Source organism: Diabrotica undecimpunctata, chromosome 7, assembly GCF_040954645.1.
Source record: "Diabrotica undecimpunctata isolate CICGRU chromosome 7, icDiaUnde3, whole genome shotgun sequence".
NCBI lineage: Eukaryota > Metazoa > Arthropoda > Insecta > Coleoptera > Chrysomelidae > Diabrotica > Diabrotica undecimpunctata.
Window position 1 is genome coordinate 111,056,402 of NC_092809.1, and position 16,687 is coordinate 111,073,088.

The 16,687-nt window shown below is 32.9% G+C and overlaps 1 protein-coding gene across 14 annotated transcripts in view; it reads left to right on the plus strand.

Annotated features, from left to right (window-relative positions):
• CAP (Cbl-associated protein) overlaps nt 1–16,687 on the plus strand; it is a 573,660-nt gene that overhangs the window by 532,660 nt on the left and 24,313 nt on the right. For 13 of the 14 annotated variants that reach the window (XM_072537967.1, XM_072537966.1, XM_072537971.1 and 10 more), the window contains one exon: nt 12,506–12,684. In XM_072537967.1, coding sequence (XP_072394068.1) covers nt 12,506–12,684 — 179 coding nt within the window. The remainder of the gene's footprint in view (nt 1–12,505; nt 12,685–16,687) is intronic. The other variant, XM_072537968.1, reaches the window with a different exon arrangement.

Sequence of the window (16,687 nt, forward strand, 5' to 3'; positions counted from 1 at the left end):
ATATATATATATTATATATATATATATATATATATATATATATATATATATATCCAAGATATTTTCTTATCAAACATCATTCCTAAAAATTTGTTCCACACAAGTTAGTTGTTTTCATATAACTGAAGATCTGGATTTGTACAGTGCCGTTTTTTGCAAATAAAATACATTTGGTTTTGGTTGTAGAAAATTACAAACCTACAGCTTTTGACCAGTTTTCTTCTTCTTCTTCTTCTTTTTATGTAGACATGACTTTGTTTGTTTTTGAATGTGCCTCCAGTAAGTTGTCGTTCCATCGTTTTCGTGGTCTTCCTACTGAACGTCTTCCTAGCTGGGAAACCAGCTCTTGCTCTTTTTACTACTCTATTTGTTGTCATTCGGCTTATATGATCGTTGTATTCTACTCTTCTATTTCTTACCCATTCAAGTTCTTGATGTTCTCCACCTTGCATCTACGTCTTCCTAGCTGGGAAACCAGCTCTTGCTCTTTTTACTACTCTATTTGTTGTCATTCGGCTTATATGATCGTTGTATTCTACTCTTCTATTTCTTACCCATTCAAGTTTTTGATGTTCTCCACCTTGCATCTACGTCGTATATCTGTACTTCTAGTTCTGTCCCATAGTGGATGATCCTTCTATTCTACTCTTCTATTTCTTACCCATTCAAGTTCTTGATGTTCTCCTCCTTGCATCTACGTCGTATATCTGTACTTCTAGTTCTGTTCCATAGTGTCAAGCTATCAATTTTTTTAAGTGTTTTCATCTCTGCTGTTTCTAACATCCTTTTTGTCCTCTCTGTGTCAGGTCGTATTTCTGCCGCGTATGTCATTATTGGTCTGATGACTATTTTGTAAATTCTGCCTTTCATTTCTTTCCAGATATTTTTATTTCTCAATATTGATTCATCCAGGCAGCATGTGTCTCTGTTTGCTCTATTCACTTAATCTTCCACTCCAGTTTCGAGCTTTCCGTAGCTAAATAATGTGATGCCTAGATATGTAAACTCCATCACTTACTGACCTTGCAGCTCCAATTTACATCTTAGTAAATTTGCTGTTGTAACCATGCATTTTGTCTTTCTTTGGGAAATTAACATGTTAAACGAGTTTTCAAGGTGATTTATTGCACATTGTAAGTTTTTCTAGAAAGAATATTTTTTCCTCTTGAATACATAAGCTAATCATCAGCATATAATCTCTCCTTAACAAGTTTTGGAAAGTTTTCTAAAATGTTATTTATCCTTACTAAGAATAGCGTTGAACTAATAACAGATCCTTGAGGTGTTCCATTTGTTTGTCCTTAGTGCTGGATATTGTACCATTTATCTTAACTTTAAATTATCTCCTGTTAAGAAAATTATGAATAAAATATAGCATGTTACCTTTGACTCCCCAATGAGTAAGTGTGTTAAGAATGTCGTTTCTCCAAGCCATGTAAAACGCTTTTGTTATATTATAAAAGACAGCAAGCCATTCCTTTCCAATTGCAAATGATTCATGTATTTCGTACCACAGGTCTATTAAATTATCTATGGTGGATCTGTTCCTGCGAAAGCTGCTTTGTTCATTGATAAAAAATAAAAAATAAAGCTTATTTCCGATCAACTTTATAATACATAATATGGATATGTTTTACAATAAAAAGTCTTTTAAAAAATAGAAAAAATTAGGGATTAAATAAAAGGTATGTATCAAATATTGTTCTAACATGGTACATTATTTGTATTACTGCACTTCTTCATGAATTATTTTGCAGCTATTGCTCAGTTTTAAATTATTTGCTCAAATGTTTTTGGCAAGGGTGGTCATGAATTGTGTTTTGGAAAAGTTAATTTTAAGACCAACTCGTGTACAGAAGGTCTTGAAGAAGTTGGCAGACATGATCCACCCTGTCTGCAATAAGGACTATGTCTTCAATAGGCTTTGTTTTGTTTTATGGTATTAGTTGGTTCTTTAGTGACAAAGTTACTTATGTCTCTCCTAACGACTTTTGAAATGGTTTTGTTTAAATAAACACTGAAGTACATTAAAAACAAAAATATAAGTTTTATATTACGATTATTTTAAAAACGAATATTCGTGGTAGAAACTAAATCAGTTGTTATTTCAATTCATACTGACAAAATATATCGCTTTTTACTTAAAATTTTCTATCCGCTCACATGGTCCTGATCCTCATTTTTTCATTATCACTGTCATCATCATCCTGTATAACTCTCAATAAATTGTCACGAATAATCGTAGAATGAGTGACAGGCGTTGTCCACTGGAATGAAAAGTGTACGTGACACTTACTTATGGTCATTTCTTCGTGTTGTGATTATGATGGGGAGACGCACGACTTGTTTGATACTTTCTTCAACGGTTGGTCGCTGTCTCGATAGTCTCTGGTCGATCCCAAGAGTATTTGATATCAAGATATAGAAATATATCTTATTTATATCGGTAGTTCGGTTCCGCATTGACTCGCGGTAAATTTAACGGCGTTGTGGGATTGTGTACTGATTGAAAATTTATGCCAGTGCTCGGAAAATGATTAAAAACGCTATTAGGATTTTACGAGGTATGTTTCCATGTAATTAAATTTAGTTTAAAACAATATCAGGTATAGTGTGTTTTTAATTGGTTTTTATATATTTTGCTAATTTATTTTGTGTAGTTCCAGTGCGAAGGTGACATAAGCAAGTGGGTCGTTTTTAAATTTCAAAAGCAAAAGTGGTTGTTTAAACAAAAATAAAAAAGTTAGTTTATACATAAATTCATTTGTAAGTATCCTAAATTTTTTATATCAAAAATACATCATCAGGTGCTGATGAATAAATGTTTCCTCTAAGAGTTTTCCTAACGACCTACCGAATATTTATAATCTTACAACATAGTTTATCAGTTCAACTCAAACCCATTATTTAAAATAATTTTTCATTATTATTATTTTTTTTTATAAATCAATTTCTGTATGTCTTTATTGGTCTTTTACCGTTAATATATTTCCATTGTAATTTGAGTATTACCGCATATCCCTATTCCCTTTTTCAAAAATAGTTGAAAGCTATTAGCTGATGATCTTTTTTATTTTCTACCAATCTTATGAATCTAAGTGCAACAGTTTATTTAAATTTTAAAGCTCTAAGAACATGTGCAGTAATTATTGACGAAAATGCCACTAAACCTCTAAAAATCATACAAACAAGCTGAATTTTACCGAGAATGTCAATTTTGGAACACCAAAAACGATGCAAAAAAGATTGCCACTTCTACCCCCGGACTTTCACCCTAAAACAGCCTCGTAGAGGGGAAAACAGAAAACATCTATTTACCAAGAATATGTATCTCGTAGAAAAATATGTTTTAAGCAAGAAATATAGCTGAGATAATTTTGAACAAAAATGTTTATAGCACTTTTTGTGTATAGCAGTTACGCACGTGAAATAAAATTTGTATCAAATGAACGGTAAAAATTCGATATCTTTTAATCAAAGCGTCCCACAGTGGTCGAAAATTCAAATTTAGGAGGACTTGTTGAATTCGGTATGATATCTTTTTAAGGCAATTTATTAAGAACAAGTAACGGTCACAAATTGTTAAGATAACATCACGAAAATAGCTAATAATAATGTCGTTCAATTATACAGGGTGTTTCATTATTATTGTTATACTTAGCCAGCCGCAATAAGGATAATACATATTTTACAATAAAAAGGAACTTTTTTCTTTCTTTATTTTTCTTAGGAACTTGTTTTCAATAATCACTTAAAACAAATCACAGAACAAAAATAAATAAAATACAATTATTAAAAAACCCAAAGTAATAGCGAATTATAAACAAATTTAAAATAGTTTACAAAGCTTGCATATCTAGAGTCCAAAAAAATAATAAAATTATTAATAAAAATTTACATTACTCAAAAACGTCATTGTCACTTTCGAGGCTACTACAGCATGAAGTATCCGAATCTTCTTCTTTTACTGACATTGAAGGTATTTGATTGCTAATGTCTGGTGCACGAAGTAAGCCCAAAACTTCTTTAGACAGATTATTACTTTTATTTACTTTTCTTTTCGGCAATGGTCTTAAATGTGAAATAACCATATCTGAAGATAATAATAACGCATGAAGAAGGTCTTCTATATTTTCTTTTCTTCCGATCTTACGCGTTTTATGTTGTCGATAATAACGGCACTCCTTATGTCTTGCTTCTAAAGCTTCTTCACTTAACTGACCAATAGGAAGTAAAAGAGTATCAATTACGTCAGTTCCATGTATTAATATTTTATGGACACTAGCTGGCATCTTATACCGTTCGCATAATTTCACAAAATGTTCGGCAGTTTTCAGAGTATATTCTCTAAAATTTTCGCAAAAATTTCATACAAAAGCTACACTCTTCACCTTTAAAACGCATTTTAATTTTTGTCGATAGGGCACCCTGATCAAAAGATAATCGAATTTTTACCGTCAACTTGATGCAAAACTTTATTTAAAAAATTGATTTCGCGCACGTAACTGACATTTAAAATCTCCGATTAACCCTTTGAGACCTGACTTTTTTATTTTCAAAAAAAAATCTTATGTGTTTTTATATTTCAAAAGTCTTCAATTAGTAAGATAAAATGAAAAAAACTTATGTACGCTTTTAAAAAAAAATTTTATTGTACATATGTATGTACATATGGTCTTAAATATAAACTCAACACTAAAAATATATTTACTACAAAGTAATTATTATTACATATTTATTGTTCATGAAAAGCTGCAAAACAGTTTCTAGCCTTAATTAAACACAGATGTATTTTACATTTTGTACAGAACACATGACTACGTCCATTACAATCTGTGTTTTTACACCTAGTAGCCTCCTTCTTAGAATCAAACTCCGGTATGTGACCAAAATTGTCCGTTTGTATTTCCAAAAATGGTCTCGTCTCTCCTCGTCTTTTAAATGTTGAAATAGAAGGCTTAGGAGATGAAGATGCTGGTCTTCCTCGTTTTCTACTTACTGAATTGCCCATATTTATTAGGCTTTCGGCAACTCTGACTCTGAAGTCTAGAAATTTCATTCGATCCTTATTGGTTGTATTACATTTGTCGCAGTCCTTCCTGTATTCCAGCCAGCTGTTGGTGAGAGCGAAGTCTATCATGTGCATAATAACACGCAATGTCCACTTTCGCGATCTAATAAATATTCGATAATAATTAATCATCTGGTCCATTAGATCAACTCCGCCCATTCCATAATTATAATCTTTGACAATTTCAGGTCGGTTAACATCTACGTAACAAGAGCCTTTTTGTCCCATCTTCTAACTATGTCTAAATTACCTGCACCAACATAATTGGAGGCTAATTTCACAGTCTTTGTATCTAACCATTTGACTAGCACCACATTTTTTTCTTTATTGACGACTTCATCTACGGAACCTCTCGGTAGTTTCAGCATTTTATTGTCTGGTAACACAGGAGGTTTGTAAAATCTATCTATTCGAATAGTCCCTCCAGCATATATTTTTTTGGCCAATAATATTTCAAGTAGTTCATAGGATGAGAAATAATTGTCATAATATAATTTGTGGCCTTCACTGGTGGAAATTCTTTCGGCTAGTTGAAGAACGATAGATGCCCCTAATCCATGTTTTGTTTTATTATCTGCATTCAGTTCTGTAGATTTACCCTGATAAAAAACAAAATCAAAAGCCTGACCACTTTTTCCGCACAAGACGAATAATTTTATTCCCCAAGGACAGGGCTTCCCCTTCACATATTGTTTTACGGAAAGTTTTCCTGTGTAAGGAATCATTTGCTCGTCAACACTAAGTACTTCCTCAAGTTCAAGCTGTAAACATCTCTTTCTGACAGCGTCGATGATAGGACGAACCTTATAAAATTTATCTGTATCACCTGCTGGTCTTTCCAAATTGTTCACTAGATGTAAACATGTTCTAAGCTGGAAAAATCTGTCTTTAGACATGTTATCTAGGAACATTCTAATACCAAGGCTTCTTTCCCAGTACATCCTAATTTTGGGAAATTTGGGGAAGTAGGATGCCATGTAAATGTAGGAGTCTCTATCGATGCCTTAGTCCACTCTACGGTTCTCTTTTTTGTTTTAATTTCTCTTTGTTTTGGTTTTTTAGAACAATCCTTTTCTGAGAAACATACTTTACTTCCTAATTTTTTTGTACCCGAGTAACCTGCAACTTCATCTGGTATATATTCGTCGTCTGAATCATAAGTTCTCCCTAACTCCTCATTATCATTTTCGCTGCCATCACCTTCTTCCAGTGTCTCAGTGTCACGTCTGGTCAAAGCATCAACCCCTGGTCTTATAATAGATTTATTCTCACAGTTATCCAGAATTCCATCCTCTTTGTCAGAATTCTCTCCTCCGGGAACTTCCAAATTGTCTATTTCTGATACGTTACCGTCCTCTATCAGGTCAATTAACTCTTGGAGATGTTTTGGGTTGTCGAAATTATATTTTTTTCTTTTGTAATCCATGTTATCTGCAATCAACAATACTAAGTTAAAACCCAAGTTTAGACCATATGTACATACAGATGTACAATCAGAAATATGCTTTCAGACCACTTGTACATGCTCATGTGCATCTAAAAAATGTTTGTTTATTTCAAAACTATCGTTTTTATGGCAATGTTTTGTACTTTATAAAAAACTACTTACCTTATAAATCACACTTAAAAAGTTGGATCGATTTCGTTTCATAAAAGATAACAGTTTCTCGTAAAATAAAACCAGCAGTATCGATTACCAACTAAACAGCTGACACTTTACAACAAAATCGCTGACAACTTTACCTGTTGACCACTAGATGGAAGCAGAAGTTAAAAATGTGGATCGTAAATGTATATTTAAGTGACTGAATGCTATTTCGGTATAGATAAGCGAGTAGTTGGTATTTAACAAAACAATAAAAGCTATGTACATACACATGTACACAGGGTCTCAAAGGGTTAAATCGTTGTTTCTGAGAGAACGGTTCATTCTACAGAAAAATTGCTAATAAACAATTTTGATCAAAATTATCTCAGCTACATTTCTTGTTTGAAATATTTTTTTTCTACGACGTAGAAAACATATTAATCAAACATATTAATTTTACTTTTGGGTGACAATAAGTACAAAAGTTCACAAAATTTAACGAGTAGCGCAAATATCGGTGATTTTTCTTTTTTATCAAAGTACTATCAATAGAAGTAACCATAGTAGCATAAAAATTATTCATCATCATCATCATCCAGCCCCGTTTTCACATCCATTGTTGGATATAGGCCTCCTCGAAACGTCTCCAGTTCTCTCTATCTCTAGCTGCTGCAATCCAGTTTGTTTCTATTCTCCTTAGGTCGTCGGTCCATCGGGTGGGTGGTCTGCCTCGACTTCGCTTGTCGGCTCTTGGTCTCCACTCCAATAATCTCTTCGTCCATCTTCCGTCTTCCATTCTAGCAACATGTCCAGCCCACCTCCACTTTTGTTTATTGATTCGCAGTATAATATCGTCAACGCCAGTTCGTCGGCGTATCTCCTCATTTCTCACGCGATCTTTCAAGGTCAGACCCAGCATTGATCTCTCCATTCGCCTTTGTGTTACCCTCAGTTTTTCGGCAGTAGCTTTCGTTAAAGTTAGGGTCTCTGCTCCGTAGGTCAAGACTGGTAGGATGCATTGGTTAAATGCCTTCCTTTTCAGGTGAATTGGAGTATTTGTTTTAAAAATGTCTCTCATCCTTCCATATGCCGCCCATCCCAACGTGATTCGTCTATTTAGCTCGCAGGTTTGGTTGTCTCTGGTTATTCTGATTTCATGACCCAAGTATGTGTATTTATCGATTAATTCTACCTTGTTGTTATTGATCTGTATCTCTTCGCTGGGAACCATATTGGTCATCATTTTGGTTTTCTCGAAATTTATCTCCAGCCCAGTTTCTTGTAGTATGTAATTCAGTTCTTGGAGCATGTCTTTGATCTCTCCCAGATTATCTGACAGAAGCACGATATCGTCCGCAAAACGTAGATGGTTTAATCTTTCTCCATCGATGGATATTCCTTTCTGTTGCCATGTTAGTCTTTTAAATGCATACTCAAGAACGGTAATGAACAGCTTTGGTGACATGGTATCACCTTGCCTGACTCCCCTTTTTATCTTTATCTTATTAGTTGCTGAATGTAGACTTATGGTTGTTGTGGCATTTTCATATATATTTTTAACTATATTACAATATCTGTGGTCGACCCTGCAATCTTGTAGTGCTCTTAAGATGGACGGTAATTCCACTGTATCAAACGCCTTTTTAAAGTCTACAAATATCAATGCCAAGGGACGGTTATATTCGTTAGTTTTTTCTATCAGGGTTTTTAGGCACTGCAGGTGATCATTTGTGCCGTAATTAGGGCGGAAACCGGCTTGTTCCCGAGGTTGGTAAAAATCCAGCTTTGTCTCTAATCTGTTCGTTATTATTCGGGTGTATAATTTATAAAGATGGTTAAGGAGACTGATTGGTCTGTATCTTTCCAGGTCTGCTATATCTCCGTTCTTGTGTAAGAGTACAGTTATTGAATTATTCCACTTTGTTGGGATATTTTGATTCCATAGACATAGATTAAAGAGCTTTTGAATTAGGATAAATATTTTGAATGGAATTTTGGATTTTGAATAAAAATTATTTGCGATTGGTAAATTGGTAATATTTTTACCGGTTACTGTTTGTTTTGTGATTAATTTGATTCTTTCTAGTTTTAGATCTAGAATAATTTTCGCTTTGATTAGTCTATGGTCGCTGCCAGTTTAAAATTTATTTATTACACTGACATCTTTTATTGTAGCAATCTTGTTGGTTAGAATGAAATCAATTTCGTTCTTAGTGGTTCTATTTGGTGCTATCCAAGTCCATTTTCTGTTAGATTTTTTTCTTACAGAATTTATTTGCAATAGGTATGTTTTGGTAGTGTGCAAACTGAACCAGTCGTTCTCCGCTTTCATTTCTCTCACCGACTGCATTCTTTCCGATGACTTGTTCCTTGCCGTTTGTCTTTCCCACTTTGGCATTAAAGTCACCAATTAAATACTTAAAATATTTTTATACATAATTAATACTTAATAATACTTTCTATACAAAATTGGTTATATAATTATTATACCTGAAATAGTCTTGCCCTATTATGCTTCGTATTTACATTCAGTTGTATGTTTGGTGTCCAATTCTTTTTAGCGCTCGTAACGAATGGCATTTCTCCCAAGTATCAGTTTTTATTATTAATAAATTTTATTTTTGAAAGCATAGACATAGAGATTTTAATTAAAATATCTATTATACATGTACCTTAAGTGTATTTATTACTCGGTGTACGTTTATAATTGTAATTTTATACGTTTAAGTAAAAGAAATTATTCGACATGTAATTCTTTCACATCTTGCATTAATTACTAACCTACATTCAAGTGTGCTTATGCACTATAAAATATAATTAGTATTCTAAGAGGGAAACAATCACGAACATTAAATTACAAATAGTTTTATACAGGGAAGTGCTCATTATATTTCAAGTAGTATTGAGTATACTTGAAATTTTAAAACACTTATAGTTCTGCTAATGTGAAATTATATAAAATGTAGAATAGAACTTACTTAACTTTTACAAAATGGTTTTCAAGTGGGTCTGTGGAATACAACTGTATGAATGTAACATATCAACTTTGTCATGGTAATGACGGCCAAAATATATTGGGAATATACTATTTATATTACAACAATATTTATGAACAAAACTAGATGTATCCGGTGGAGTAGAATTTTATGATGAAATATAATTTCAAAGACATGAAGTATACGCCACCTTGAGGATACGTAACAAATCTACCGAAAAGGTCCTATATCTGAAATACTTTAGTAAACAGCTAATTATGGATGAAAGCTTTGACTTAAACCATGATACTATAACAAACAAGGTATGCTCACTTGCCGTTCTAATTTTAATCGACTTTGCGCATGACGTCATAGCGAGACAAAGCCAGGGGACTTGTGTGGATCTTATTTTAACGATGCATCATATGGCAACGTTGTTCCATTACTGTAATGAGCAACTTCGAAACTTAAACAATTAACGGTAAGTATACCTCGATGCCATATCTTGCACTAAGAAGTCATAAAAAGTTACTTTCTGTGAAAACGTGGTTTGAAAATTAATTAGTAATTTGTAAAATTAGTTAAAGAAATATATGAATCTTCGATTTGATTGTGTGTATTACAAACAAAATATGCTACAATGCTACAAAACATAAATTAAATATAAAAGACCGGTAAAATGTAAAGAATTTGAAACATAAGGAAAAGCAGGTCATACTTCAGACTTTATGAATATCATTTAGACATTTATTTTACAATCTTCGTGATATTTCTCTTGCGGATATTATAATTATCTTTAATATTTTTATTTAGAATTAGTATTTTAAAATACATTTTACATATAAAAAAAGTAATTTTACATCTTTGCAACATTTACATATTTTGCAGCTTCTATTAGGTTTTTTAAATAATTTTTAGTTATTTTTAATTTATTGCCATTATAACTACTAAAAATATGTTCCAGTTCACTACATTTAGTTACAAATTTTAGTGTTGGTTTGAGTAAACCACCCTCAGAAACTTGGTTTACCCAAGTAAACGATTTATCGTTAGCGTCCGGAATATATCCAAGTATTTCTTTTTTTTTGTAACTTAAATGCAATGAAACCGGCTAAATTTTCCAATCCATCCCATTTCAGGTCTTTTATATTCGAATTAATAAAATCTTGATGACTGTCAATTAAATCTTCAGGGTTAATTTCTGTATCACCACTAAGAATGTTTAGCGAGGAAAAGATCTCTTCAGTAACAATTAGAATGTTTAGCGAGGAAAAGATCTCTTCAGTAACAATTTCATAATTAATTATACTATTAGTAGTAATATTCCACTATAGTTTTTTTTTAAACAATAGTCAGCTTCTGTAAAATGTTTTGATCATATTCTCGCGGTTTCTACATTAAATTTGTCTCGCTGAAAATACTTGACGACCCATACTTTATAATTATTTAAACAACCCACCACTGCGCAATATATTATGGCAACCAAATAATTAGTCTTCTTTATAAAGTAGCTACAGGTAGTCGAGAGGAAGTTGCGTACGATATATAAATTAGGTGATATTAACACAGTAAACTGAATGTTTTCACCACAAAATTTATATAACAATATAATATACAAAGTCTTTACTACATCAATGAATAAATAAAAATCTCATTCACTACGTTTTAAAGCACACAGGATAGCAACAGATAGAGCATTTAACTTGGCATCATTAAAATTGTCTCGGGTTTACGTCACAGGTGTGCGAGAGAGATGCAAGACCATGCGCGTTGACTTATCTTGTTAGTTATAGTATCATGGACTTAAACGGTCCGCTGAGAGAGTTAAGAGCATGCGCCCGTCCCACATGATAGAGGCATACAACCAAATAGAACGAGCTGCACAAAATAGTTGTCTTAAAATCAATCAGACCAAAACAAAATATATGCAGGTAAGAAAAAACGCAGAAATAAGGCAGCCACAAAATATAACAATAGGAGAATACAACATAGAGGAGGTAAAAAACTTTATATACTTGGGATCCCTAGTCACGTTTGATAATAACGTTACGGAGGAAGTGAAGAGGCGAATATTTATTGCAAATAAATGTTACCATGGCTTAATTAGACACCTAAGATCAGATAACGTCGCAAGAAAGACAAAATGCCAAATATATAAAACCCTAATAAGACCGGTACTCACATATGGCTCAGAAACCTGGACACTTACTAAAAGAGAGGAAACGTTGTTAGCCACCTTCGAAAGAAAAATCTTGCGACACATATACAAGGGCACAAAAGAAAACGGAATATGGCGAAGACGATACAACTCTGAACTATACAAAATATACCAGGATCCGGATATTATAACATTCATCAAAATAGGACGGCTGCGTTGGATAGGACATGTAGAAAGAATGGAAGAAGGCGAAATACCAAACAAAATATTCAAACAGATGCCAGTAGGAAAAAGAACAAGAGGAAGACCGAAACTGAGATACTTAGAACAAATAGAAAATGATATAACAACCTTAAAAATAAACAACTGGAGAAAAAAAGCACGAAACAGATCGGAATGGAGAAGAATCCTAGAACAGGCCAAGACCCAAAAAGGGTTGTCGAGCCAGTGATGATGATGATGATGATGTCCGTCCCACATGTATTTTCCTGTAGAACGCTTTTTGGGATAAAAAACTTTTTAAAACACTTATTCTTAAAACAATAAATGTAAGAAACATTATTTTTACAAGTTTTTCGTTTAACTGAACTACTTTATACCATTTGGTATTCCAAGCTTATTAAGAAGCTATTACCACATATTCATGCATTGCTTATTTATGAACGTTAAGTTACAAAACCACAACTAGAACTAAATTTCATTAAATATTTCAGAATCTCCAAGGAAGTATCTGGAAAACGAAGTAACCATCCACTACAAGACCCCAGTGCGACAAGAAATAAAAGAATACCTAAGCGAAGACGAATTGGCCCATCGACAAGCAGAGGCTATGAAGAAAATATATCAAGAAGAGAGACGGAAGAAATATCTGCAGGTTAGCAAGTCACTTCAAGTAAGTTATTGTCAATAAGTTTAGGTTTGGCAGGTGTGGAGGCTCGATGCTTTCGAATAACCCACGAAAAGCGGTTGAATAACTAATGCTGCTTTTTTTTACTAGTGGAGTGGTACGTACAAAACGAATTTGAATGGAAAAATATTATAAATATAATTATTGTCTTGTTTTGCTATTACTTTTTACTGTTTAAAAAATATATTCAGTATTTTATGCTTCAAATGCCGAAGAATGATTATTTTATTCTATTTTGGTTTCCGAAGCAGAATTAATCATTTACCAAATTCGTAATACATCAAGTTAATGTTAAATAAACAGGAAATAGAAAACTATAAAAGTTACGATAAGATTCCGAGTTAAAAGAAGTAAAATTAAATGAAAAAATATGCAAATGTCAAATGTTAACATCGACAATATACAATAAAAATGAAGATAGAAAAAAAAGTGAAAGGGAAAAATGCTAAAAAACATTAAATTGCACCAAAAAGTGACAGATTGAGAATAAGCTGATCAATTAAAATAAGACTTTTCCACATTTTACTCTAGTATGCAGACATACTCTTATACAATGAGATTAACTTACTGTAGGTAGCTAATAAAATAATTGTGCGTAGTACAATTATTTCCGTATTACAATTAATTTGTACAAAGTCTTAAGTCATAAGTTGAAACACCAAGAAAAGAGTTACACTACCGTTAAAAAAATCGGTCGAAAATTTACACTTCACCGTTTGTAAGTTTGACTTAAATTTTAACGGATCTGCATCCACAGACCACTAGCTTCAATTATGTCAAAATAGATATTTACAAATGTCAGATCGACCAACCGATATAATTATATAAAAAATTATAATTCAATGGAGTTAATAAAGTAAGAAAATATCTGCAAACACTTCCATATAAACAACACCTATATATATATATATATATATATATATATATATATATATATATATATATATATATATATATATATATATATATATATATATATATATTAGAAGTGATTATTTCGACCAAAAAATAATTTATAAATACGTTGGAATTATCGGGTAAAGTGGTCTCTAATGAAAATCTTTCTTTCGCTATTTATTTGATAGCTTCCTCAGGAGTAAACTGAAAACTATTTATTTTTTGTAATGTTCAAATTGTTTCAGTTTACACCTGAGGAAGCTATCAAATAAATAGCGAAATATTGAGTATCTTAAAAAAAAGAAAGATTTTCATTAGAGACCACTTTACCCGATAATTCCAACGTATTTATATATATATTAAACTTCAAACCGATCCATTACATATAATGTTAAAAAATTAAAAGCCAAAATGCGTCGCCTATTATCAAAGTCGCCAATCTCCACCTTGATCAATTTACATGAACCGCGTAGAAATTCTGTGGTGGCTCAATTTTCCTTACGATTTGCCCAATTATTACAATTTGTTGTAAATACATATCTAATAAGGATTTTGTTTTACACACATTTTTTATGGTCTGTCAAGTATCTACTGAGAAAATTCAAAAACAAAAGTGAACATTGGCGATTATGATATTAATACTGTAACTTTGGTTACTTTCATAAAATTTCGCTGCCTACAAGTCATTTGAAATGGATGTATTTAAATCAAAAGCCATTCTTATCAAAATTAATTTGATTTTAATGAAATTACACAGATAGTGCTATATTTTATTAACTTTGTGGACCACAGAATTAAGTCTTCGTAGTTAGGTATGTTTGGTAGATCCACAGTCTTTAAAGGTGCTTTGTAGTATTTCAACCTTGGATTTTGGAGCCAAGTGTCTCCAAAATGAATTTCAAGCAAATTCTTAACGTCGTTTAACTTCTCCTGACTGACATTTTGTATATTATTGGCTTTAAGTATAGTAGGATTGATACGAGATAACCTTTCTTTAATCTTGGTTAGGCTTCGAAACACTCCACTTGAAACGTTGAAATTTGGATCACTCTTCACCAATATGTTTCGAGGTTTTTTGATGGATTGCTTCAGATAAAGTCGTTTATATTCGGTAAGTTTAAAATGCCACTGCCTTGTAGCTGTAATGAAGCTATCAGATCATTCTTCCAGTCGAAAAAGTTATAATCTTGGTCAGCTAACAAAACAGTGGTATAATCTTTCATTTAATTGTAATATACGGATTTGCTACAACTTCAAGTTTTTTATTTCTCTTTCAATCAGCCCAAATATCCTACCGGGAGGGATAAAAGAGTGCTCTCTAACAGGGAATAATAGCTCTATTGTATTTATATTTCCTGGAGGCCGCTTGCATGTCAAGCACATAGTAAGCACAATCCTGTTCTTATTTGGACCGCCACATTCGTCACACACAAGTCTCACAGTAGTTACCTTTGATATATCTGTTTGGTATAAATGGTGCCAGATTGCAGAGCCTACATGATTGGAAGATTTCCTGTATTGGTGCTCGGTCCAGCAAAAGCTGAATGAATTCTGAGGTCCAAGTGCAGCTTTTGAGCATCCCTGAACGACAGTGAGATTATGTAAATAAAGCTGCCTGATGTAATATGCCTGCTGGTCTGGCACTTTTGGTAAGGACAGGTTTTTTTTGAAGATGGAAGGAGAAAGTGATTATGTTGGTATTTTCTCCCTTTAGTAAATAATAGAATGTCCTGGCTCGTAGCTTGTGGATTCTTTTTTGACATATTAAATTAGCTTTCTCACCTCCTTCAGATCCATTAATTTTTCCTCTAGCGATAAACATGTGGAACATATTTCTGTACGTGGTGTAGAGCCTAAGTTGAAATTCTTGTTGAAACACCTCCCGGAAAAAGTCTCTCTTGACAGGTTCATTTGACGGATCACTTGAGTAAAAACGGTAGAGTTTGGTAATGTTTAAGTTTTCAGACAGATATCTTCGTTCGGATTTGCCACGGCAATAATGTGTATGTCATTATAAAAGCCATAAATAACACTTAGTTAAACATTTTGTTGTCTTTCCGTCTCCACCCCTTCTTTCAATAGGAACATTATTGTCCTTTTTAATGATTGTTCTAACTCTTTGTCATGTAATACGAAATATATTCAGAAATACCTTTAGGCAGATATTTACAACCGTATTATCACTTAAATTCATATAAGATATTTGCAAGTCGTTGTTTTCGCCAATCTCCTGGACCTCCCTTCTTGCAATTCTTGCTGCTTACATCGTCTTTTTATGTAATGCATGCCAATGTGTAACGATAAAACTACCAAAGAGAATTGAAATACTATTATAAAAATAATACCTCAATCAACCATGGGAGCTTATCTAACTAGGAATCAAACCTGAACCCTTAGCTAATAGCAAACAAAACAATTTTTAACTAATCATATTTATTAAAAACAGGAAACAACCAACCCTGTCAATGCTTAACAATGAATATAGTGAGGGTGATACTTAAGGCAACGATGGCATCAATGGGCTGCTTGTGTGTCCTCCCAATTAGACGGTTAGGTCCTCCTGAGAGCTGCAGTTATTTCATGTGTGTGTGTGTGTGTGTGTGTGTGTGTGTGTGTGTGTGTGTGTGTGTGTGTGTGTGTGTGTGTGTGTGTGTGGCCTCCCAGTTAAGTGGTTAGGTCCTTCAATAGATTCGATAAATTTTCATAATACGGCCAGTAAAATGATACGGCCAATTAGTACAGCCAATAAACCGTGAATATGGTCGATAAACCCAATAAACCTAAGAGAATGTTGCAGACCATAAAATACAAGTTAACTTAGTTTCAATTTTCTGCACTCAAAAGCTGTTAAGTTGTGCTGGCACTGCGGTTGTTTTGGTACTTTTCCGATGGATCTGAAATAGAAAGAAAACTATTTTCAGATCTCCTGAAAAATTGGTGGTTCAAAAACAAGAGATTTTAAATTCAAATACAGGTTTAAGCCATACTGTTACAAATAGTACACTTACTTGAGAAGTTTCTTAACATTACATTTCCATTTTTCAGGTTGTCTAATTCTTTTTCGGCATTTAGTTGGTATTACTGGCACGGA